Below are 27073 nucleotides of genomic sequence, written 5' to 3'. Positions count from 1 at the left end.
ACAACTACTGAAGCCTGCATGTCTAGAGCCCGTGCTCTGCAACCAGAGAAGCCACCGCAATGAGAAGCCCGTGCACGGCAACAAAGAGTAGCCCCCCTCACCGCAACTAGAGAAAGCCTGTGTGCAGCAACAAAGACCCAATGCAGCCAAAAATAAAAATTAAAGAAAATTAAAAAAAAAAAACATGCTGAGTAAAAAATGCCTGACACAAAAGAGTACATGTTATATGCCGTGGACTAAATGTTTGTGTCCTCCACCCCACCTGCCCCTCATTTATTTGTTGGAACCTAATCCCCAATGTGATGATATTTGGAAGTGGGGCCCTTAGGAGGTGATTAAGTCGTGATGGTGGATCCCTCATGAATGGGATTAGTGCCCTTATAAAAGAGACCCCAGAGAGTTCTCCAGCTTTCTTTCTGCCATGTGAGGCTACAGTAAGAAGGGGGCCATCTTCGCACCAGGAAACAGGTCCTCACCAGATATTGAATCTGTGCCTTGATCTTGGACTCCTCACCTTCCAGAACTGTGAGAAATAAGTATTTGTTGTTTAAGCCACCCAGGCTATGGTATTTTTGTTTTAGTAGCCCGAACTGACTAGGATGACATGTGAAGTTCTAGATCAGGCAAAATTAATCTGTGGTAATAAAATCAGAGCAGCTGCTGCTGGAGTTGGGGGGACCTGATTGGAAGGGACAAGCAGAAATTTTCTGGAGTGATGAAAATTTTCTATACCTGGATAGAAGTGTGGGATACTCAAGTATACATATTTTTGGAACTCATCTAGCTGTGTACTTAATACCTGTGCATTTCATTGTATGTATCTCAATTTTGAAAAGACACTGCCCACTGCTGCCTAGGACTGGTTTATAATAGCTGCTGGTCTGTAGGAGACAAAGGAGTAACTAAACCAGAAATAACTAAACCAGTAACTAAGTCAAGTCATCTGACTGGTGACTGGATCTTTGAAGGCCACAGTGTTATCATGGCATAGAAACTCTGAAAACCAGAGTAAGACAACGTTCTGGACTGGAAGCCCAGGGGCTGCTTGAAGCCTTGTGCAAAACAGAGAGAAGTGAGCAAAGAGGTAGAAAGATAGAAAAGGAAAACAAAAGGCTTCCCAATGAGCTTACAAACCCAGGTTCCAAATCACAGAAGAAATCAAATGCTGAGAAAGGGAGCCAATAAAACCAAAGCTCAGTGCATAAAATCACCCCAAATACAATTAAACTTCTAGAGCAGCCTGGCACAGACTTTAAAAATAAGTGTTCTGAGGATTCTCAGCAAGAGCTCTGAAGAAACAATACTCATAAAAAATGAAACAATAAAATATGTTAAATGATATTTTAAAATATGGATATGAAAACAACATGGATAAATGTGAAAAAGTGCCAGTTGCAAATGTTGGAAAATATTTATATAGTTATTGAAACAATAACAAAAAAATACCCACCTCAACTGACTATGTAGTCTAAACAAGACACAAAGAATGAATTAGTGTATTTGAAGATAATGCTGAGAAAAGCACCCAGAACTCAGCATACAGAGACAAAGGTTATGGTTTTTAAAAACATGAAAGGACAGTTACAAGACATGGAGAGCAGATCAAGGATCTCCAAAGGGACTAGCAGAGATCCATCCAACAGCTGAGGAAACAATAAAGTGAGTTTCCAAAACTGAAGAAATATCTAAATCCTCAGATCAAAACTACATTCTGTGTACTAAGCAAGATAATTAAAAATAATTCCACATCTACACCAGAGTAATGGATCTGAGGAGCATCAAAAATAAAGATAATCCCTTAAAAGACATTGAATAGAAAAGACAGCTGACCTGCTGGGAAACAACAGTTCCTGGATGGCCAGTTTCAACCACACAACAGTAGATGCCAAAACACAACAGAAGACCTGTCACATTAGAATATTACATTCAACTAAACTAGTCTTTGAAAGTGATGGCCGAATAAAGTTATTGTTAGATATACAGAGCATAATAGAATTTACCACCGTTGGATCTTAACTAAAGGAGCCTTTAAAAGATTGCTTCAGCAAGAAGAAATGGTTTTAAATCCAGAGGGAAAACCATAGGATACAAAATAAATAGAGAGCACAAAAACTGATAAAGTTTGTCAATAAATTTTAACTGTTACTTTAAAATTACTTTTTGTAATTTTAAAGTTATTTTAAAGTTACTTTTTGTGTTAAAAAAGTTCACTTTGGTTAGTTTTCCCCCTCTCCACTTCAGTGTGGTTATGTTATTTATTTGAAACAAAATTACATTCATTTGGTTTGGTTTGTATTCATTTTATTTACTTGACTGGTTGTTTTGAGTATGTGAAAAATTAACACGGTTCTAAAATTCAGAGGTATTCAAAAAGTTTTACTCGAAGAAATGTCCCTCCCCCCATCTCTTCTACCCGGTTCTTATTCCCTCTTCTACCCCCTTCTTATTCCCACTGTTTTTCACTCACCTGCTGGAGGTAACCTATCTCATTGATTTCTGGTCTATCTTTCCTGTGTTTCTTTCTCCACAAACGAGCAGAAATGCATGTATTTTCTTTGTCTCCTTCTTTCTTATATAAAATGTATTGGGTTGGCCAGAAAGCTTGTTCGAGTTTTTCCATAAGATGTTATGGAATGGAAAAACATGAACAAGCTTTCTGGCCAACCCAGTAGTTTCAGTGGCGGTCACCTCGATCCATTAAATATGTTTCAATACCTTTGAATCCCAGAGAGAGGTTTGAACTCTCAACCCTTTCCTTCTCAGAAGTCCACTGAAGGGAGGATGATTTATTTTGCACATTTGCCTGCCCTGACCTCAAGGGCATTCAAATGCACTTACCAGTGGGAATGCAGGGAGGGGACCAGGGTCCCTTCACTTACAGAGGTTAGATATGGCCGCACACCAGACAAAATGTTATATGGTGCTACCTTCAGAATGACGTGTGGTGGGCTTTGATTTAGACTGTTATGGTGTTATGGCTGTTATGGTGACCTTCCCTAAATAAACATGATTCACAATGACCTGATTTTTTTACTTCTCGAAAGAGCTCCCCACACATAGCATTCCTATTCTTTTATGGGTGGACCCATCATTCCACATGGACAAGGAAAACTCTCTTTGAATGGAGATCCTATAATCCTCCACATAAGCTCTCCTTCTCAGCCATAGATTTGAAAAACTCACCTTTTATGTCTTCATCTAAGTTGAAAATGTTGAAAAAGAGGAAAGCAAGGGAAGACCTAATGAGTTAGTACTCCACAGGAGACCTTCCTCAGCATGGGCTGAGATCCATGGGTCAATACTCTATGGCTATGGTTCTTCAACAAACAAGACACGTTTCCACTGTATTACTATCCTTTTATTCTTGGCTTCATCTTCCCTGAAGAGTTAAATATTTTCTAGATAGTCTACAATGAGAATAACAACTCTCATCATACTTTCTTTTTGAGGGTGGGAATGGAAGTGAAGTCGATTGAGCATGGAAACGACAGGGAACATGCCATTATATTTTAACCAGTGTGTAAAGAAGGCTCTTAAGTAATCAGCTATCTGGACCCTTCTCTTCAGAGAGTTTTGTTTTATAGCAAATCGCTGTGGGGATGAAGCTTTATAGCTTTGGAGTCCTTGTGGCCACCATCCTGTTCTGTGAGCAGCATGCCTTCGCATTTCAGAGGTAACCCGCTAGAATCCTAGATGGTGGTGGGTTGTTTCCCCCACTTGTTTGCCCCTCATGGAATCCAGTCAGTGCATTGGACTGGGGAGCAAAACATTCAAGTCTGAAGGTCAGCTCTTTCTGAAACTTTCCATGTTGCCCTTCCAAATCGTAGATGTCAGTATAATAAGGATCTCACTAGATCTAGGGTCTTTTTTTCTTTTCTGGCTCTAGTTTTATTACTGAGAAAACTCTGGATGATATGTATATTCAGTAGTTATGAAAATTAAAGAAATAGACAATTGACTTTTTAAAATATGTAATTATTTACACCTTAACACTTCACGTGATTTATGTTTTTCTTGTCTTCGCATATACTATGCACTGACTATGGATAATTTATTTTTTTCTTGTACATAGAATATGGGAGGGAGAAGAGGATAAAGGTATCAAACAGGAGGTTTGGGTTGTGATGGGTGTTCAGCATGGAATAGGAAAGGAAGAATAGTTGTGTTATAAAGAACACACACATGAACATATCTAGTTCTTATTTTGCTTGGTAGAGTGAATCCCTTAGGATTTTCTACTATAAACCACTTGACAAAATACAAACAAACTCATGCCCTAGCATATATAAAACATGGTGTAAATAGTTTTGAGGCTATATGTATTATTGTAATTGATTAGTCAACTTTTAGGCTTTTCAAAATTGATATTGTTTCCTTTGGAATTATCTTTTTTTCCTGTTGTTTTTTTCTATGATCCTTTTCTCTTCCAGTTGTCTCTGAGATGTATTCCTCTCCTCAGTGAATGGCAAAGAGGGAAGGGACATACCAGGGGCAGGGAAAATTCTGCCAAAGAAACTGAGTCATAAAGAGCCATAGGACAGCATTTAAGAAAATAGAGTTTGGGAATTTCCTGGCGGTCCAGTGGTTAGGACTCGGCACTTTCACTGCCGAGGGCCGGAGTTCAATCCCCAGTCATGGAACTAAGATCCCACAGGCTGCACAGTGCGGCCACAAAAAAAGTTAGACTTGTGAGTCGGAAGCTGTGTTTGCCCATCATTACTAAACTTAGTTGGTTGATTCTTTTTTGTTGAATATAATCGCCAAGTATCAAGTAACAAATTTCATCACCAAATGATTGTTACTGAAATTGACATGGGAGTCAAATTGCTAGGAGAATTGGTGACTTATGTCTCTATGTATTGTCAATAAATCAGATGGCTATAATTTCTAAGGTTCTTGCTAGTTCTAATATCCAATTACTTGGCAGCTGGCTTTAATTAAGGGTAAAGGAGAGGGAAGGAGAAAAACTGCTCTCAACAAGTCCAACCTGGACACTGTAGGCAATGGCAGTGTCATTGCCAGAGAGGGAAAGGGGAGGAAGTGAGTGATTATTTAGCATCTGTGTTGTCCCAGGCACTGGGACAGGCACTTAGAAATGTTAACCTGTTAAGTGCCCACAATCCTCCGTTCTTTTTTACTGACATTTTGCAGAGGAGGAAAATAAGCCTCAGGGAAAATAACACCGGCTCCAAATCAAACAACAAATGTTGAGTTTGTATTCAACCCCATTTTCACCTCATTTCTACTCTTTTCACTGCCTCTAAAAATTATAGAAATTAGGAAGAGAGCCAATCTGAAGGGAGGTCAGATTTAGTCACAGTGAATTGGCAGAGACAAGCAGTCTGGAAGGTAGCCTGGAAGAGAGGCCGGGGCTACAAGTCCGGTCTCAAGGTCCTCGCTACGGCAGGTCTAAAGGTGGCCTCAGCGGCAGCCCGGCACAAGCATCGTCACAGCTGGCTGTGGCAGAGGTCAGCAGGCTCACCTGCAGACCACCATCTGCATCACAGAGTAAACTAAAATCCTTGATAAGACAACCACTAGCAAGATATACCAAAGCTTGACCATGTTGCTGCAAAACGAATAAGCTTATAACAGTTCGGTGGGACTAGACATTACGCAAATAAAGGAAATACACAGAAAGAAAATAGTAAGAAATGAATGAGAAAAATTCCCTCATGCATGGCTCTTCTTACTATGTTTTGCTTCAGCATATGCTTTGAAGTCTGATCGATACCTATGCTTGAAGAGAGGGGTGAGACTATGACTGTATTTTAATCAAATAATATCATGTTGAAAATATTTAATACTTTGTACCTATCGGAATGGTCCCCATGTACTGGAGGAGGGGAACTGCAGCTTTGTGGGCAGACGCATATCTGATTCCTGGGTCCCATTCCTCCACTAGAAATAAAATCGCAAACTCTGCTTTTTGTGAGTAAAAATAATTTTTTTTTTTTTTACCAAATGTTTCTGAGCATTGTTTTTCCACGAATTGCCTATTACCAAAACTAAAAGAAAAATCTAATTTTATTCAGGGCGACAGACTTTGATGAATTATTTCTGGGGGTAAAAAATATAACCCGTCCTAAAAAGAGCTAAGGGTCTGGCTTTTTTTTTTTTTTTAATTATTAGCACCTTTAATTATTATTTATTTATTTATTTATTTGTCTGTGTTGGGTCTTCGTTTCTGTGCGAGGGCTTTCTCTAGTTGTGGCAAGCGGGGGCCACTCTTCATCGCGGTGCACGGGCCTCTCACTATCGCGGGCTCTCTTGTTGCGGAGCACAAGCTCCAGACACGCAGGCTCAGTATTTGTGGTTCACGGGCCTAGTTGCTCCGCGGCATGCGGGATCTTCCCAGACCAGGGGTCGAACCCGTGTCCCCTACATTAGCAGGCAGATTCTTAACCACTGCGCCACCAGGGAAGCCCAGGTCTGCCTTTTTTTAAAGCTGCTCTTTATTATTGTTTTCTTGTCATGATCATTTTCCTAATAGCACTTTGTGTTCAGACAATCAATGGCTGATCTGCAGTTGTATTTTGATAAATCTCATCAGTAAAATGCTCTGGAATGAAAACAAAAAAAGTTTTAAAGGCATAAATATCATATGTCAAAGAGAAAGACAGCCCCCCCCCCAAAAAGTCTCCATGTTCACTTGATTTTAAAGGCCAAACACTATAAAGGGTAAAAATAAGATAGTAGCAAGAATCTCGTAAACAGTCATTAATTGCATTGTGCTCTGATTACCTGTGTGGCCAGTCAGCTGAGGCTATTTATTTGGAAAGAAGATGAAATAGGAAGAAAAGAAGGAAAAGGAGTTGGAGAGTGGAGGAGGCTTGAGGAGAGTGGGGGAGGCCTTTGAATTATTAATAGACCACAGGAAGTCTTCCTTTTGTTGACTTCATATACTGTCTGCCACCTGGAGACCAGCTTGTTCTCTTTCACTTAGCTCCTACTGATATATTATTTTCATCTTACAGAACAGGGTACATTAGTGGCTTTAAAATGCTGTAATGCATAAAACAAAATTGCAGCCTTGGGCTATATTCCATTGTTCAGAGCCATCTCACCAGCTTTTTAAATTCAAAAATAATCTTTCAGAGCTATGGCAAGTGTGAATCATCCCTGTAAACCATAGCAGGGAACAGACCTTGAGGAGCACAATCCTATTCTTAGAGGGGAAGCAGCAGAGGAAATGTTGCCTAGGTATTAAAAGCACAGGAGCTGGAGAGTTGAGTTGAAACCTCAGGTCTGCTACTTACGAGTCATGCAGTCTTGAACAATTTGAGCTCTCCTTGAGCCTCGTTTTACTTTTTGTGTAAAGTGACCTGTTATTTCACTGTGCTTGTATTTTTAACTTTATTTTTGGTGCAAGCCTTTTTTTCCCCTAAATGGTTATTGGTTACATCTGTAACTATCCCTTCAGAGTCATCGGTCAAAACACATCTTCACAAAACAGAAATAGATACAGATATAGAAAACAAACTTATGGGGGGGGGGGGGGGGGAGGGATAAATTGGGAAATTGGGATTGACATATACACACTACTATATATAAAATAGATAACTAATGAGGACCTACTGTGTAGCACAGGGAAGTCTACTCAATACTCTGTAATGACCTATATAGGAAAAGAATCTAAAAAAGAGTGGATATATGTATATATATAACTGATTCACTTTGCTGTACACCTGAGACTAACACAACATTGTAAATCAACTTTACTCCAATAAAAATTAAAACAAACAAAAAAACCCCACGCCTTTATTTCTCATCTCCCATTGCCCCAATATATTCTATGTGGCAGAGTAATCTTTCCCTGCCCTTGCACGGAAAGTTAGAAAATTCTATGGCTTTTTAGCCAACTCTTAAGTAATTGGTGGTCCTTGGGTCATGTTGAAATGCAAACCTCAATTCAGAAACTAGAATGTCTACTCCAACCAAGGCATTATTCAAATATCTCAGTCTTTGTAGGAAGACAACTCCTCACCCCTCTCCACACACACACACCTGACTCCTTTTCTCATTAGTCCTTTTCGTGGGTTTTAACTTAGAGATTTCTGAGATTCCCTTGCTGGGGAATTCTGCAGACCAGGATAGAGGCAGCTGTTTCTAGGGTAGCCACTTGTGACTCCCATCTTTCCTTCTAAGAATTTTGCCTTCACCTCCAGGTTCTTGCTGCTGTGAGCTCTCCACCCCTTTAGGTGGCGCTGTTGGACGGCATCTGAGCCATAACGAATACATAACATGAAGTGCCTTTTCTTCTGATATTAATGGCTAATCTAGTCAACTGGAGGCCAGCCCACGCAGGTTTAGCTTTCTCAGGAGCAAGTCAGGCACCGGTGCTTGTGTCAGTAAACTTGAGGAAACATGCTTAGACTCACCCATCCTCCTCCCCACTAGGCTGAGTTGAAGGAAGTAACATCCCCAAACTTCATCCCCTTTGGGAGAGTGGGGATTCACAGAATCGCAACAATTTGATGCAAAGAAATATACTCCCAATTTCTCCCCCGTCTCCCCTCTGACCACTTTTCACATCCTCTCTCTGACTAAGGGGCACGGAGCCAGGAAACTTATTTGAAAAAATGGTAAGCTCGACATAAGGTGATCTTGTTACCGAATGAGATGTGAGCCCCCCCCCCCCCTCTTGGGGCCCCGGCTGACCCGAAGTCCCCCTGGCTGGGTCAGGGAGCTCTTTCCGGCTCAGGTTTGTGCTGCCAATGATGAAAACTGTTTGGTGCAAGCAAGACAGGCTTTTACTCAAAGGCCAGAGAATGGAGAAGGGGAGCTCGAGCTCTAAAGGCATCTTCTCCCAGAAGGGAGGGCAGTAAGGGAATTTTAAGGGTTAGGAGGCAGAGCGGTCATCAGGGCTCGAGGAAGGGGGCGGAGACTTCCAGGGGCAGCCAGGCATGCGCAGTCCTCCATGGTCCTTTGCACACGGCACAAATTGTGACAGCAGAGTACAATTCCCCCCTGAGGGCGGAGATCTAAGCATGCTGATGAAGCAAAGTGCATTCCCTGACACCTCCAGGTTTCATCTACGTAGGTGTGTTCCTGTGGTCAAGTCAGAGCCAGTTCGGGGCGGTTGACCCTTGTATATCTCTCAAAGTACAGCTGCAAAACATCTCTGCCGAACACCAGGTACTTTTGAAACAAACACAGAGATAAATCAAGTTCAGGAAAGCAGTGACCTTTAGCCTATTTTGCCCTCTAGGATCTAGCTGGTTCAGTCTGGTTTTGTTGTGGGCCTTTGCAGCATCCTGTCGATAAAACCCAACTAGCCTGTGTGGTTAAAACCAGTTTCTATGCCTGGGCTGCATAGCCTCTGACTGACCCCATCTCATTATTTGATTCTGTTGTGTTGGCACTTTTGTCAAACTTGAGATAGGAAGAGTCCAGCTCACCACAATTTGAACTTGGACATATTAATATATTTTATGGTAAATTTATATCCCCATAATTTTACTCCTCCACATTTCCTAATTTATTTTTTATATTTCCTTAATTTTTTTCTCGTTAAGAAACAGACCCATTTAGATAACACATTTTTTACCTTTACATTTTTTCTCCTTCTGTTGACTTTGTTACTTTCTTGTCTTCTAATACATTTGAAAAGTGCCCAAGCATCTTATCTTCTAGTCAACACAAAATTTCCTTTATGCGGAATTGAAATTCAGCCTCTATTTTTTTTAACTTTTTATTTTATACTGGAGTATAATTGATTAGCAATGCTGTGTTAGTTTCAGGTGTACAGCAAAGTGATTCAGTTATACATATACATGTATCTATTCTTTTTCAAATTCTTTTCCCATTTAGGTTGTTACATAATATTGAGCAGAGTTCCCTGTGCTATACAGCAGGTCCTTGTTGATTATCCATTTTTTCGAAAATAGATCTTTATTGGAGTATAATTGCTTCACAATACCGTGTTAGTTTCTATTGCACAACAAAGCGAATCAGCCATATGCATACACAGGTCCCCATATACCCTCCCTCTTGAGCCTCCCTCCCATCCTCCCTATCCCACCCCTCTAGGTCCTCGCAAAGCACCGAGCTGATCTCCCTGTGCTATGCTGCTGCTTCTCACCAGCCAACTATTTTACATTCGATAGTGTATATACGTCAATGCTACTCTCACTTCGCGCCAGCTTCGCCCTCCCACCCCATGTCGTCAAGTCCATTCTCTATGCCTACCTCTATGCCCTGCCACTAGGTTTATCAGTACCATTTTTTTTTCTTTTTAGATTCCATATATATGCGTTAGCATATGGTATTTGTTTTTCTCTTTCTGACTTACTTCCCTCTGTATGACAGACTCTAGGTCCATCCACCTCACTACAAATAACTCAATTGTGTTTCTTTTTATGGCTAATATTCCATTGTCTATATGTGCCACATCTTCTTTATCCATTCGTCTGTCGATGGACACTTAGATCAGTTCCATGTCCTGGCTATTGTAAATAGTGCTACAATGAACACTGTGGTACATGTCTCTTTTTGAATTATGGTTTTCTCAGGGTATATGCCCAGTAGTGGGATTGCTGGGTCATATGGTAGTTCTATTTTTAGGTTTTTAAGGAACCTCCGTACTGTTTTCCATAGTGGTTGTATCAATTTACATTCCCACCAACAGTGCAGGAGGGTTCCCTTTTCACCACATCCTTTCCAGCATTTATTGTTTCTAGCTTTTTTGATAATGGCTATTCTGACTGGTGTGAGGTGATACCTCATTGTAGTTTTGATTTGCATTTCTATAATAATTAGCGATGTTGAGCATCTTTTCATGTGCCTCTTGGCCATCTGTATGTCTTCCTTGCTGAAATGTCTATTTAGGTCTTCTGCCCATTTTTTAACTGGATTGTTTGTTTTTTTGATATTGAGCTCCATGAGCTGTTTGTATATTTTGGAGATTAATCCTTTGTCTGTTGTTTCATTTGCAAATACTTTCTCCCATTCTGAGGGTTGTCTTTTTGTCTTGTTTATGGTTTCCTTTGCTGTGCAAAAGGTTTTAGGTTTAATTAAGTCCCATTTGTTTATTTTTGCTTTTATTTCTGTTACTCTAGGAGGTGGGTCAAAAAAGATCTTGCTGTGGTTTATGTCAAAGAGTGTTATTCCTATGTTTTCCTCTAAAAGTTTTATACTGTCTGGTCTTACATTTAAGGCTTTATTTAATCCATTTGGAGTTTACTTTTGTGTATGGTGTTAGGTAGTGTTCTAATTTCATTCTTTTACATGTAGCTGTCCAGTTTTCCCAGCACCACTTACTGAAGAGGCTGTCTTTTCTCCATTGTATGTTCTTGCCTCCTTTGTCATAAATTACATGCCCATATGTGCGTGGGTTTATCTCTGGGCATTCTATCCTGTACCATTGATCTATATTTCTGGTTTTGTGCCAGTACCACACTGTCTTGATTACTGTAACTCTGTGGTATAGTTTGAAGTCAGGGAGCCTGATTCCTCCAGCTCCATTTTCTTTCTCAAGATTGCTTTGGCTATTTGGGGTCTTTTGTGTTTCCATACGAATTGTAAGATTTTTTGCTCTAATTCTGTGAAGAAATGCCATTGGTAGTTTGATAAGGATTGCATTGAATCTGTAGATTGCTTTGGGTAGTATAGTCATTTTCACAAAATTGATTCTTCCAGTCCAAGAACATGGTATATTTCTCCATCTATTTATGTCATCTTTGATTTCTTTCATCAGTGTTTTATAGTTTTCTGAGTACAAGTCTTTTGCCTCCTTAGGCAGGTTTATTCCTAGGTATTTTATTCTTTTTGTTGCAATGATAAGTGGAGTGTTTCCTTAATTTCTCTTTCTGATTTTTTCTTGTTGGTGTATAGGAATGCCAGAGATTTCTGTGCATTAATTTTGTATCCTGCAGCTTTACCAAGTTCATTGATTAGCTCTAGTAGTTTTCTGGTGGCATATTTAAGATTTTCTATGTATAGTATCATGTCATCAGCAAATAGTGACAGCTTTACTTCTTCTTTTCCAATTTGTATTCCTTTTCTTTCTTTTTCTTCTCTGATTGCCATGGCTAGGACTTCCAATACTATGTTGAATAAGAGTGGCAAGAGTGGACATCCTTGTCTTGTTCCTGATCCTAGTGGAAATGCTTTCAGTTTTTCACCATTGAGTATGATGCTTGCTGTGGGTTTGTCATATATGGCCTTATTATGTTGAGGTAGGTTCCCTCTAGGCCCATTTTCTGGAGAGTTTTTATCATAAGTGGGTGTTGAATTTTGTCAAAAGCTTTTTCTGCATCTATTGAGATGATCATATGGTTTTTACTCCTTAATTTGTTAGTGTGCATTGATTGATTTGCGTATATTGAAGAATCCTTGCATCCCTGGATAAATCCCACTTGATCATGGTGTATGATCCTTTTAATGTGTTGTTGGATTCTGTTTGCTAGTATTTTGTTCAGGATTTTTGCATCTCTGTTCATAAGTGATATTGGTCTATAATTTTCTTTTTTTGTGATATCTTTTTCTGGTTTTGGTATCAGGGTGATGGTGGCTTCATAGAATGAATTTTGGAGTGTTCCTTCCTCTGCAATTTTCTGGAAGAATTTGAGAACGATTAGTGTTAGCTCTTCTCTAAATGTTTGATAGAATTTGCCTGTGAAGCTATCTGGTCCTGGACTTCTGTTTGTTGGAAAATTTTTAATTACGGTTTCAATTTTGTTACTTGTGTAAAGTCTGTTTATATTTTCTAATTCTTCCTGGTTCAGTCTTGGAAAATAGTACCTTTCCAAGAATTTGTCCATTTCTTCGTGGTTGTCCATTTTATTGGCATATAGTTGTTTGTAATAGTCTCTTATAATCCCTTATAATCCTTTGTATTTCTGCAGTGTCAGTTGTGATTTCTCATTTTTCATTTCTAATTTTATTGAGTTACATCCTCTCCCTTTTTATCTTCATGAGTCTGGCTAAGGGTTTATCAATTTTGTTTATCTTCTCAAAGAACCAGCTTTTAGTTTTATTGATCTTTGCTCTTGTTTTCTTTGTTTCTATTTCGTTTATTTCTGCTCTGATCATTATGATTTCTTTCCTTCTACTGACTTTGAGTTTTCTTTGTTCTTCTTTCTCTAGTTGTTTTAAGTGTAGGGTAGATTGTTTATTTGAGATTTTTCTTGTTTCTTGAGGTGAGATTGAATTGCTATAAACTTCCCTCTTAGAACTGCTTTTGCTGTGTCCCATAGGTTTTGGGTCGTTGTGTTTTCATTGTCATTTGTTTCTATGTATTTTTTTACTTCTTCTTTGATTTCTTCTGTGATCTCTTGGTTATTTAGTAGCACACTGTTTAGCCTCCATGTATTTGTGTTTTATACAGTTTTTTTCCTGTAATTGATTTCCAACCTCGTAGTGTTGTGGTCAGAAATGATGCTTGATAAAATTTCAATTTTCTTGAATTTTCTGAGGCTTGATTTGTGACCCAAGATGTGATCTATCCTGGAGAATATTCCATGTGCACTTGAGAAGAAAGTGTAATCTGCTGTTTTTGGATGGAATGTCCTATAAATATAAATTAAATCTATCTGGTCTATTGTGTCATTTAAAGCTTGTGTTTCCTTATTTATTTTCTGTTTGGATGATCTGTCCACTGGTGTAAGTGGGGTGTTAAAGACCCCTACTATTATTGTGTTACTGTCGATTTCCTCTTTTATAGCTGTTAGCAGTTGCCTTATGTATTGAGGTGCTCCTATGTTGGGTACATATATATTTATAATTGTTATATCTTCTTCTTTGATTGATCCCTTGATCATTAAGTAGTGTCCTTCCTTGTCTCTTATAACATTCTTTATTTTAAAGTCTATTTTATCTGATATGATTATTGCTACTCCAGCTTTCTTTTGATTTCCATTTGCATGGAATATCTTTTTCCATCCCCTCACTTTCAGTCTGTATGTGTCCCTAGGTCTGAAGTGGGTCTCTTGTAGACAGCATATAGATGGGTCTTGTTTTTGTATCCATTCAATGAGCCTGTGTCTTTTGGTTGGAGCATTTAATCCATTCACGTTTAAGGTAATTATCGATATGTATGTTCCTATGACCATTTTCTTAATTGTTTTGGGTTTATTTTTGTAGGTCCTTTTCTTCTCTTGTGTTTCCCACTTAGAGAAGTTCCTTTAGCATTTGTTGTAGAGCTAGTTTGGTGGTGCTGAATTCTCTTAGCTTTTGCTTGTCTGTAAAGCTTTTGATTTCTCCATCGAATCTGAATGAGATCCTTGCTGGGTCGAGTAATCTTGGTTGTAGGTTCTTCCCTTTCATCACTTTAAGTATATCATGCCACTCCTTTCTGGCTTGTAGAGTTTCTGCTGAGAAATCAGCTGTTAACCTTAAGGGAGTTCCCTTGTATGTTATTTGTCATTTTTCCCTTGCTGCTTTCAATAATTTTTCTTTGTCTTTAGTTTTTACCAATTTGATTACTATGTGTCTCGGTGTGTTTCTCCTTGGGTTTATTCTGTATGGGACTCTCTGCGCTTCCTGGACTTGGGTGGTTATTTCCATTCCCATATTAGGGAAGTTTTCGACTATAATCTCTTCAAATGTTTTCTCGGGTCCTTTCTCTCTCTCTTCTTCTTCTGGGACCCCTATAATGCAAATGTAGTTGAGTTTAATGTTGTCCCAGAGGTCTCTTAGGCTGTCTTCATTTCTTTTCATTTTTTTTTCTTTATTCTGTTCCACAGCAGTGAATTCCACCATTCTGTCCTCCAGGTCAGTTATCCGTTCTTCTGCCTCAGTTATTCTGCTATTGATTCCTTCTAGTGTATTTTTCGTTTCAGTTATTGTATTGTTCATCTCTGTTTGTTCTTTAATTCTTCTAGGTCTTTGTTAAACATTTCTTGCATCTTCTCGATCTTTGCCTCCATTCTTTTTCCAAGGTCCTGGATCATCTTCACTATCATTACTCTGAATTCTTTTTCTGGAAGGTTGCCTATCTCCACTTCATTTAGTTGTTTTTCTGGGGTTTTATCTTGTGCCTTCATCTGGTACATAGCCCTCTGCCTTTTCATCTTGTCTGTCTTTCTGTGAATGTGGTTTTTGTTCCACAGGCTGCAGGACTGTAGTTCTTCTTGCATCTGCTGTCTGCTCTCTCGTGTATGAGGCTGTTTTCTCCTGCTTTTAACACTTATAAGTTTCCTTTTTCTTTCTAACTTATTTTTTTACAAAAATGGGATAATATTTCTTACAATTCTCCACTCACTTCTTGCTTCTCTCTCTTAATGCATCATGTAAATCTCCCCCAAGTTAACTATTTTAACTAACTCTTTCTTTATAATGTCTACAAAACATTCTAGAATGTGGAGACATCACCAACATTCAACAATGCTGTTACTGATAAGCGCTCATGTGGTTTCCAGTTATTGTTACTATGAATCATCTTGTGATACATATCCTTGGACATATGTCATTTATCACTGGTTGAATAGTTTACGCTTAACCATACCAATGATTGGCACCAAATCTCTGAATCTATTGTTTCTGGGAGCTCCTCTTTCTCTCTTTTGATAATCAAGTCTCCATAGGCTTATTTCCAGAGTTTAGAATCTTTTAATCAGGCTTTCCAAAATAAACCATCCTCCACCCTGGTGTCAAAATTATTCTTATAAATCACAAGTCAAATGATGTCACTTTCTTAACTCCTAATTGCCTACTAGATAAAGGCCAAATTTCTCAGCGTGCATTGGAAAACTTCTCTAGGGGAGAACTAACATAAGTTTCCAAACTCACTTCTGTTTGGCTACCATTCTTCTCTTGCCCTAAACACCTAAATCCTACACTTGGCAAAAATAAACAGCTTGCCGTTTTCCCAACAATGCTCTTTTGTCTTCTGCCAGTCTGCCGTTACACTGCTTACTTACCCAGTTACCTCTTCCATGAAGCCTTTGCTCATAATGACAAGCAGAAATTGTCATAACCTTTTGTGCTTCTGGAGTTCTCATTACATGTTTTTGTCTTATTTTTTAAATAAAATTTTATTTGAAATATTTTTAGATTTACAGAAAAGTTGCAAAGATATTACAGAGAGTTCCTCTATACCGTGCACCCAGTTTCGCCTGTTGTTAGCATTTTATATTATCATGGTATATTTGTTAAAACTAAGAAACCAACATTGGTACACTACTCTTAACAAAACTGCAGGCTTTCTATAGATTACACCAGTTTTTCCACGATTCTGTTCCAAGACCCAGTCCAGGATACAGTGTTTCATCATATTGCAGATGTTCAATTTCTTGAGTGACATTCTTTTATATACATTGTCCAGTGTTCTATTTGTTTCAGGCAGGAGGGTAAACTTGGTCCCTGTTTCTCCATCTTGACTGGAAGCAAAATCTAAGGTTATTTTGAAATCTGTGGTGAGGTCCTCTTTTCTTTCAACATTTTGTTTCCTTTTTACAATTTCCTAGAAGCCCCTCCCAATATAATTTATCTTATTTTCACTTTTTATTTAATATCAAAATCCTGTTTTATTTTTTTCCCCCCAGTGGCCAGGTTTTATCTGCTCTTCCTAGAACCTCCAGGCAAGTTCAAATTCTGCAGAATACTACTACAACATACGAGGTAACTTCTCCCTCATTTATCTTCTTATTGTTTATATTTTATACAAGTCTTGTGTGCCATGTTCTCTCCTATATGTCGTCTGACTTATATACAGCTGGTATAAACCCCTCTCCTTGTAGCCGTCTCCTCCTTCCCATAATCACATGATTTTACTGGTTCCCCAAATCAAACTGTCTTCATTTGTGCTATTGGCTTTTCAGCCAATTACATGACAGTACCTAGGCATTGAAAGTGTGAACTTACTGGTTCATTCCTGGGTTTCAGCACCAAAAAAAAAAAAGGGGGGGGGGTACTTACAAAGATGCTACAGTAACAGAAATCCAGTAGATCTTTGTTTAAAAAGCAATAATACTTAACCAAGGTGTAAGCATAAAAAACACAAAGAAAAATTTATTAAAATTTTCATGCCTGGGACTCAACTCCCCAGAAAATAGAAAACTGATGCATTACAAAATATCCTGATAGAATATTGATGGTTGTTGGGTTAGGGCTCTCTGAGAAGCAGAGGTCAAAACTATATTAGAGATGTGAGAGACTTGTTAGGGGGGCTGCTTGTGAAGGGTGAAGAGGAGGGAGCTGGAGGTGGCAGAGAGTACCCACAGACCATCAAGCAGCTCTGACACGTGTGCAGAAAGGAGGGTTGTGCGTGGACAACCTCTAGACCACAGGGCAGTCCCAATGAAGGTTTGGCTGGACCATGATAAGTCCTTAAGCCAAAGACATCTGTAAGAGGAAACCCTAATCTAGCAGGAACGGGGCTGCAATAATACACCCGCAGTGCTCTGTCATTGGCTGGCTGCAGCCCTGGAGAAGCCAGGGGGGGAATCAAGAGGGACAACAGCGGGGAAGGTTAGTGAACTAAGCCTCTCCCAACAGAAGAGCTGCCCGGCGCGTCCCCACAGCCACCACACCGTGGACAGAGGAAATACTGCCAGAGGAAGCATCCGAGATTCAGGAGTTAGATCTTGTTCTGCCACTTCTTGGTGTGTGATTTTAGGCGACTTAGCTTCGAGCCTTAATTTCTTCATCTGAACAATGAAAATAATAACACCTGCTTAGTTTATGGCAAAATGTTATTATAATGATCAAAGGCAATGAGTGTGAAAGTGCTTTAAAAAAAGCTCAGTAAAATAGAAAGAAAATGTAAATATTATGTATGGGAAGACATTTCCCAAAGGCAATTAGATTAAAGGAAAGGAACACTAACATCATAATAGTATCAAGGATATGGAATTTTTATTAAAAAAAAGCAACATTTAATCGACTTTCTTTCTAGACCAACTTTCATTTCTCTTTAAACATCTGACATACACATCCAGTTCTACATTGGGCCATAAATATATTCATTCATGAATTCATTCATTAGTTCATTGCCTCGCCAAATATTTATTGAGTACCTAGTAAGTTCCAGGCCCTCTTTAGCCACTGGGGTTACAGAAAAGAATAAAACAAGCCCCCTGTAAAATAAATGTTTACACTACCACATGTGTAAATGGGGACCAGTGACCAGGAATGTCATTTTTATTTCCCTTACAAAAACCCTTTTATGGCTTTAGCTACAGACGAGAATGATGTGAAAAACTGTCTTTGTTTTTATCAATTTTCCCCCTTGAAACTGCAGATTGTCCTCTGGCAGCCAGTAACAGCTGAATTTATTACGAAGAGAAAAGAAGTCCATTTTTTTGTAAATGCGTCTGATGTAAGCAACGTGAAAGCCCATTTAAATGAGAGCAGAATTCCGTTCAGGTAGGCATGATTCCGTATTTACTGAGCAGCTATTCTAAGCACCTATGATGCATTTTACTAGTGGATGGTGTCATTGCTTCCTGGAAAAATAAATACTTACATTAAACATGGTAACATGGAAATCTCTGGAACGGATTGGTGATGGAGCCCAAGGGGCTAGCTCTGTGACCCTGGACAAGTGGTTTACCTCTCATGACCTTGGTCCCTTATCTGAAAAGGACTCTTACCATTCCTCCGGGTTCCTTCCTTCTTATAGTTCCTCTACTCTGTGCCTGGACTCGGGGAGCAAAATTGTCACTCACTTTAGTAGGCTTTGTGGTATCTCTTGAAAAAGCAGCTGCTGAAGGAGATTTTGCTTCCTTCACAAGGTCAGTGAACATTCTGGAATGTCTGGCCCTAAACTAAAATTTGCATTAGGTATGATTTCTGTTCAGAGTTCATGCCTTCTTCCTTTTGGAGTCTCCATTCTGTATCCATTGCCCAAGCTCCAGTGTCCCTCTGCTGCCCTGACACTTCCTGGAGGCCATACTCTCTTCTGTGTATCAATGGGCAACCTTTGGATAATACACTATGATTATTATTAATAATATGTTATTGGTGTTTTCTGCCTTCCAGGAAAGGTGCTGAGCCTTTCTATACATTGTATCATTTAATCCTTATTTAATCCTGTGAAGTAAATACTATCCTCATTGTGCGTATGAAAAACATTTTCAAAGGAATTTCTCAAGGTCAGCCAGCTAGAACGTGGCAGAGCTAGGAGTCATACTCAGACCTTTCTGATGTCAAAGCCTTGGCTTTTACCCCCTGACCTAAGTAAAAGTAAAGAAAGCTTTATTAGAATGACAGCTAACTTTCAATTGTTCATCCCAGGTGACAGAATGGCTTCAGTCTGTCTTAATTAAGATGTTTTTGCCTAGTTAACTGTGTGATCCTTTGCAAGAGAAATTAAATGAGATCACTTTCCTGAACCTTCCCTATTCCTATGCTCTTATTTCTCTAGAGATTTGACCAACTTTGGCCATGCAGAACCTATACATGCATCTGGTGTATGTCAGTGACTCACAGGGAAAAATAAAAAGAAAAGGCTTTCTGCTTCTCCTCAGTCCTTAACTGAAAACAGAATAATACAGTGTTCCTCTGGATTGAAAAACATTGTCCATTAACCTGTATGTTCACCTAAAACACACTAATGAGTCACATTCGAGAAATGTTCATAATGTTGGAGAAGGGGTGAGATTTTGGAGGCCCTGAAAACATACCCCATAGGAGCCACTATCCCTCCAATGCCCATGAGGCTCTACCCAGAGGGCTTGTGTATTTCAGCTTATCATAATGTTAGCTGGCGGTGTTTTCACCTTGTGCTTGTTAGATTTCTTAGTGACTTTTCCCCCTTGCTCACCTGTTGTGCCTGCAATGGGCCATGCAGGAAAATCAGAGCCCTCTTTGGAAACCAGCTCACGCCCTGTTTCATAACCCAGGGTCTTGTTGGAAAATGTGGAAGATCTTATCCGGCAGCAGACTTCCAATGACACCATCAGCCCCCGGGCCTCCTCCTCCTACTATGAACAGTATCACTCACTAAATGAGGTAAGCTATCACGTTTCTCTTGAAAATTCCTATTTTCGTTTAACGAGCGTTGCCATTTCAGCCATGGGAAATTATTAGAGAATCATAATTGGTGGAAGAGGGTGAAAAAAAAATCACAATTAGGTTGATTATACAGAATTAATTCATCCTTTCGTAGATATCTTCACTGGGAAGATTGCATCATATTTTGGAAATTGCCTCTAAGCAGCCTGTTTGTCCATAGCTAAGAGTATCTCTGTTAGGAGTAACACTGCATTCTAAGGAACAACAGGAAATTGAAAATAGGGCCTTTCTATTGAAACTGCCACAAAAAAAGTAACAGTCCAATTAATCATGTCTCCTTAGACCATTATCCTAATTGTACTCTTACTGAATAATCACCATATTATCTCACTGAATTAAAGGAATTTATTCACTTATATTTAGTACGCAATAAAGTGTTTAAGTGCATGTTATTCCTCTCAGAAGGAACCTATTTAAGTAATAATAGTAATAATAATAATGTTGATAATGCCTGTGTTTTAATATTTAAGAAATTGGTTTTTTTCCTATTAGTACTTATAGGTTCTGATTTTTCTAGAGGGAACCTAAGCAAGATATCCATGTTCAGTTGGCCTCAGTGATGGCTTTCGCATCATACTCTAAGAGCCATTTCTCCATATTTATTAGTTGAACCCCTTGGAGCACTTTCTTTTCAATATAATATACCCCAAGTAGTACAAATCCCTTGATACCTTCTATTCTTTCATAGGAGTCTGCTGCTATATTCCCTAATATAAGTATTTTTATCATCTTTGGCTAGGTGCCCAGAAACTGTTAAGAACCATATCCATATTTTTAAGACATCTAAGGCTTAAGTAATAAGAAAGTTTTCTATTGAATCTTCAAAAGCATCTGTTCTTTTCCAGTTAGTTAAACCAGAACTCAGTGTGCTTCCAGAATCGATGTACCTGGCTGGTTGACGGGGATCTTAAAATTGCAGCCCTCTCCTTTCTCTCTCCTACCTTGCCTCTGTCTATTCCACCTAGACCACCTCCCTCCAGCCTCCTACATCAGCCCTGCATGAGCAAACTTGAGGTCCAGAGTTGAGAGGCTGGGTAGGCACGGTTTGCAAATGGAGAAACTAACTGTGTCAATGCTGTGTTGGGTTTGGTGGGAAGAGTGGAATGCCTTAAACAGAGGTATTTTAAAACATTTTTCTGGGAATTCCCTGGCAGTCCAGTGGTTAGGACTCTGTGCTTTCACTGCCGAGGACCCACATTCAATCCCTGGCTGCGGAACTAAGATCCTACAAGCCGCATGGTGTAGCCTGAATAAATAGATAAAGGATATGAACATTAAAAAAATTTTTTTTTCTGGTATATTTTAAATACTGTGTTCAAAGGGCTTATTTTTTTCTTACCCTCACCCCAGGAAAGAGTTGGAAAGACATGGGAGGAAAAAAGTATTAGTTTGTCATACACTGTATTAGTCGGTCATAACAAAGTGACATATACTGAGTGGCTTAAACAACAGAAGTTTACTCTCTCACAGTTCTGGAGGCTGGAAGTCCAAGGTCAAGGTGTCAGCAGGGCTGGTTTCTTCTGAGGCCTCGCTCCTTGACTTGCAGATGGTTACCTCCTTGCTGTGTCCTCACACGGCCATTTCTCTGTGTGTGCACATCCCTGGCGTCTCTCTGTCCGTGCTAATCTCCACTTCTTAGAAGAACACCAGTCAGGTTGGATTAGGGTCCACACCAACAGCCTCATTTCAACTTAATTACCTCTTTAAAGGCCCTATCTCCAAATGCAGTCACATTCTAAAGTACTGGAGTTAAGGCTTCAACATATGAATTTGAGGGGGGACACAATTCATTTCATCACAATGACGTTCCAGAAAACAGTTTGGACCTCTCCTCGCTCCCACGCCCAATCCTTCTAAGAGGTTTGTAGGAACCATGGCAATCTTGCTCCCCGGAAATCCTGCCAAGTCCTTTCTTCCCCTTCAACACTGATCTCTCCTTCAGTCCTCACCACACGTTCGCTTGAGGGGCAAGAGGGGTTTCTTTTGTCATTGACTCTCACTAGGAAATTTTAAGTGATCCCCTGCAGGGGAGAAAAACAAATGACTGAAAAACATCACTTAAAACAAATGGCAAAAGAAGAGAGTTATTCAAAGGATGTGACCATCATTACCACAGATTGTGAAATGAATAAAGTTTTCCATAAAGCTGCCTTTATATAACACAGCCTCCCTGTTGGAGGAAATCTACTGAACCATCAATGCTGTAACACAAAATAGTTTGATGTAGTAGTTCTCTCAGGTGTATACATGCCTTAGAGGAGTAACACAGTAAACAGAGGCCCAGTGAGGAAATCCCTGATGGTTAAATTTCCGGCACCTCAGACACTGACAGCACTGGTACTTGGCAGCAGGTAGGCCTTCCAGGAGCATCTGAACTCTCGGCACGAGACAACCACTCCCACACACCACTCACCCTAGTTATGTTCCTCTAAGAGGATCCAAGGGTAAATGGTGCTCCTGTTCCCATCAGCTAGGATTGCTATTTGAAATTACCTCTAGAAAAGTTCCAAGAGATAAGGCCATGGGTTGGTCATTCCCACTGCAGAAGGTATAAAATTTAAAAGTGGCCCCTGAGAAGTTGGTCTACATTAAAACATGGCCAGGCTCGATCATTCAATGCCTGCTTCCAGGTGGGCACTAGCCTAAAGTCAGACCCAGAAATTTTTGTTTTTTCTTTCTATTATAATCTTGACAGAATCACAGACCACTAGACTTCCACCCAGGAGAGAGGTCCGGAATCAAACTCCTTCCCTGGGTAGAAGAGAAATTTTTTTTCTCCAGATTGTTTTCGCCTTTGCTTCTCATCATTTCACAGATTTTGTTGTGAGTCCACAGGTCTTCAGTAAGAAATAATGGCAACCCGATTGATCCTGTTCAAAGACAGTGCCCAGGACTTCCTTAGGTTACTCTTGAAAAGTGAATATTTAAAAAAAAAAATCTCATATAGAAATGAACTCTTGAATGGTAAAGAGGATTTCATACACAGAGGCAGGGATTCAATGTGATGAGCCTTTAAAAATAACTTAAGGAGCGCTGCTTTGAAGATTATCTTTTCCTACTTTGTCATAAGTTTCTTCGTACTTTTTCCCTAAACCTTGATATTTTTCAAAACTTTAGCTTTATTGATTTTTCTAAACAGCAGAAGAAACACCCTGCCCCAAGTGTTTTAGTTCCTCATTCTCTCCACATACAAGTGTTTTCGAGGGATTGCCCTTCCTCGAAGAAGTGGTCTGTTTCCTTTGTCAGGAAAATGCTTTGAACTTGCTCTGTGACTGCTGGTTTCTGCTCTGATAGATCTATTCTTGGATAGAAGTTATGACTGAGTGGTATCCTGATATGGTTGAAAAAATCCACATTGGATCCTCATATGAGAAGTACCCACTTTATGTTTTAAAGGTATGTTATGGGAAGAGTCGTTGACCTTTCAACTTTGGGAGATGGGTTAATTCTCCAGCAGTGCTTGTTATTACTTGGATTTTTTTTTTTGAGTTCTGGAAATATGTGTATTATAAGTGTTCCTCAACTTTAATATCCAGCTTTTAGGGATTGGTTATTACCTTTAAATTTTTTTCCTTTACTAATGTAGTGTTGGTCTAAGAGTATCAACTCTGTGACATAGATAAGCCATTTAACCTTCCTGGGCTTTAATGCCTACCTTCATAAAATGAGGGGAGTGGTCTAGATTAAATTTCAAATCCTGTTTTATTAACACCACCACCTCTGACTAACTGACTTAGGCAAAAAAAAAAAAAAAAAAAAAAGAGTAGGGGAATCTGTGACTGAACAAATATTGACACTGATACAGTTTTTAGAACCAAAGAAAGAGTTGAACAGCGAAACTTAGGAAAGGTAGGAACCCAGGCAATGCTGGGATTTTGGGCAGCAGGGCTGATATGATAGCTTTTGCTTCAGTCACCACCTGTCTGGTTCTTTATTTTCAGTTGAATAAATTGGCCTTAGTAAAGTCAGTGAATGTGGCCACAGGAAGAATATTGGGAGCCATGAAACCAAACTAATTCCTGCCTGTTAATTTCTAATTATGCAGTTCTGTTTTTTTAAGCACTCTTTCCCCTAAAGAAAAAATAAAATAAAATAAAATAAAATAAATTAAAAAGGAGCTCTGGAAAAAAATTTAATCATTGGAAAAATACATCCGATTTAGGAACATTTAATTTATACATAGTTTCCCAACATTATCTAAATTGTGATAGGTGGGCCTCTTCGATCAACCAAAGATAAGATTTTGACTCAGGATTTCTGGATTTTCATCTGTTCTGACAAGAACTTGCAGTGCAAACTCAAGGCAGATGTAGGAAAATTGGGTCCTCTTGGCAGCCGAGTTGGTCAACCAGACTGGATCCATGTAATCATGGCCTACCCACCCATGCCATTTACTTTCAGCCGTGTTGTGTGTACTCTTTGGAACTTGTGTTTCCGGGATGCACATGTTGGAAAACCATGCTTTCTGCATGCATTACTCCCAATCGTACTCAACCAAGGATGTGCACATCATGTGAGTCTCTGGGATTCCTCCATCTTCCCAGGGTCAGGACCGGCACCAAGAGAATTTGCTCAGCACAGTAAAACAGAAGGTCGAGTAAGGCAACTAGTGCAGACAACTCAGGATTTTCTTTTACACTGAGTAGATTAAATCAGCTGGGTTGTTCTCCTCTTTGTACAATTTGACCCTTTGTGGTCAAAGCCATTTGACTTTCTCACTTGCCTTCTTATTGGCTATCACTAGCTCCGGGTTAGTTCAGAAGAACCTCCCTGAGTAGCATAGATGGCAATTTAGAAATCGAACTCTCTCTTTTTCTTGTTTTGGAATTCTAGCCCCACACATTTGTTTGATTTTGCAACACTCTTCTCCCTTCCCTTCATACTCTAAAATGTGTGTCTAACTAATGTTTAAAAGCAAATGAATTATGATTTATTTTGTTTGGAGGTGTTTTTGAGAATTCTTCTAAAGACGTCAAAGCCTATCATGGAGGAAAGGTTGGGAGTTCTTATTCCAGAAAGCTGGAAGCTCCACTAGTCCCCCAGATGGTAAATCAGAATGAGGCCTCTGTCCCCAGACCTGTTGGTAATAAATTGGTGTGAAGCTAGACATGTGCTTATTTTTGTGTGAAATAGGGAAATAATCTACACATTAAGAGTGTGCACCCGGGGAAAATGGTGAGGGAATCCAAGTTTATCTTGGACCACTGGCTTCCCTCTCCCAAGCCTTTCTCTGTCCCACCCCTCCCACAGAAAGCTGCACACCCAACACATAACCACTTAATTCTAGCTAGAGTGTGAAGGTATGGCCTGAAACACTAGCTCTCTGGTGTCTACTTCTACACCCACCTCATGCAGCTCTGGTATCGCAAGGGGATTGTGAGGGAGTAAAAAGAGCTTTACACAAGACTAAATCAACTATACTTCAATAAAAAATTTTAAACATTTAAAAAAATAAAAGTTAAAGAAAAAAGAGTTTTAAATCGAGTCCTGGCTTCAGACCTCAGTCCCAACCCTCACCAGCTATGTGACCTGACCTACTATCCTTTAATCACACCAGCTTTTAATTTCCCTTGAGAATTCTCAGAGGAATGCAGAGAATAATGGGTATTTCATAGATTTGCTAAAAGGATTAAGTAGAAGCACTATATATATGGAAGTTATTATCCTGAAGCCTCTTATTACTGTTTTTTGATTTTCTCTGTGCAGGTTTCTAGAAAAGAACAAAAGTCCAAAAATGCCATGTGGATTGACTGTGGAATCCATGCCAGAGAGTGGATCTCTCCTGCTTTCTGCTTGTGGTTCATAGGCTTTGTAAGTATTCACATTCTCTTAAGCCAGAGTTTCCCGATATGTGGCCTAAGACCACTTGCATCAGAATCAACTGGCCTGTTTATTAGATGCATTTTCCCAGGTCACATCCTAGAATTCGTGACTTAAAATGTCTGGAGGTGAGACTTGGGAATCTACAATCTTTACAATCTTCTCAGGTGACTTTTATGCATGTTAAGTTTGAGAACCAAGACTTTAAGCATTTAAATTACCCTAAAGATTGTCTGTCTTATCCTTTCTACATTTCTGGCTGGTGCTAAACACCGGAACATAATTAAGAAATAGTATGCCGTTGTGGTATGTTTCCTAAGTAAAAGAAAGAACTGAAGCAATTATCGGAATTGAGTCCCAATGAATTTTTTTCTTTTGATTTGAATTATGCAGATATCTTTTGCCATATTCTGCCCTTAGAAATTGAACATAAAGCAACATTACAGAGCAGATCGTATTTTCCCATATATCATAATAGGGAATTTTGTCCCCGAAGGCGGCCTTGGCATCAAAAAATCCATATATGAGACAAAGAGTACACCGTAAAAGTAAAAACTGTAATGACTGTAAACCTCTATAATAAATGAAAACCGTAAAAATTATGCTTCAGATCCGATAAAATGGGCATATATGTCCTCTACACTGATTCATACAAAGAGCTATTGCCACTGGAAAAATAACTAAATAACTTGAAGTATGTGTCCTTCTGATAATGGTTTTTGTTGTCTCTGTATCTACCTGGACAAATAAATCTCTACCTACCTTTATTTGCCTTACCATCTTCTCTTCCCACCAATGGAACTGCAGAATCCCTGAGCCTACTGAAAAGTTCCCAACCGCCAGACCCTAAACACAGCCATTTGATGATCTGAAACCTTCCCCAACCTGGATAGTTTTGTTCCTTTTTAGATAATGAAGGGGGCAGCACTTAGTGGAGAGAGAAACATGCAAAGCAAGAGGGGAAGAATATTTCTTTTTCATTCTGTCACCGAACCTGAAAAGGACTGGAAAGAAACTCCGGTTCGTAGGGACCCTAATGCATGTCGGTAAAGTTGTCCCTAGCTGCCGTCCCTCCTACCCTGACATCTCTTCCCTCCGGTTACATGTTACGCTCTCCCTCCACCCATCTGCTGAATCTTTGTAAGATTAAGTTTGATATTCCACGAATATGCTAAATTGCCGATGAGGTTCTTTTTTCTCCTCCAATTCTTGCCACGGTTCTGAATGAATGAAAAGTCCGTATGCGATGCGGGTCCCTAACAGCCGAGAAGCCTGCAAGCGGGGGCAGGGGACA

At 39.4% G+C, this 27073-nt stretch overlaps 1 protein-coding gene across 1 annotated transcript in view; it reads left to right on the top strand.

Moving 5' to 3' along the window:
* Positions 1–3459: 3459 nt before the first annotated feature.
* The window catches only part of CPB2 (carboxypeptidase B2), a 46920-nt gene continuing 23306 nt past the window's right edge, over positions 3460–27073 (top strand). Inside the window, exons 1-6 of the mRNA XM_007186834.3 lie at positions 3460–3673; positions 16488–16563; positions 18185–18309; positions 19788–19896; positions 23254–23355; positions 25666–25770. Of these exons, the coding sequence (XP_007186896.1) occupies positions 3600–3673; positions 16488–16563; positions 18185–18309; positions 19788–19896; positions 23254–23355; positions 25666–25770 (591 nt within the window). The 5' untranslated portion in view covers positions 3460–3599. The remainder of the gene's footprint in view (positions 3674–16487; positions 16564–18184; positions 18310–19787; positions 19897–23253; positions 23356–25665; positions 25771–27073) is intronic.

The sequence above is a fragment of the Balaenoptera acutorostrata genome, chromosome 18 (assembly GCF_949987535.1).
Source record: "Balaenoptera acutorostrata chromosome 18, mBalAcu1.1, whole genome shotgun sequence".
NCBI lineage: Eukaryota > Metazoa > Chordata > Mammalia > Artiodactyla > Balaenopteridae > Balaenoptera > Balaenoptera acutorostrata.
Note: the sequence above shows the minus strand (reverse complement) of the source record. Positions and strands in the feature narration are given on the sequence as shown.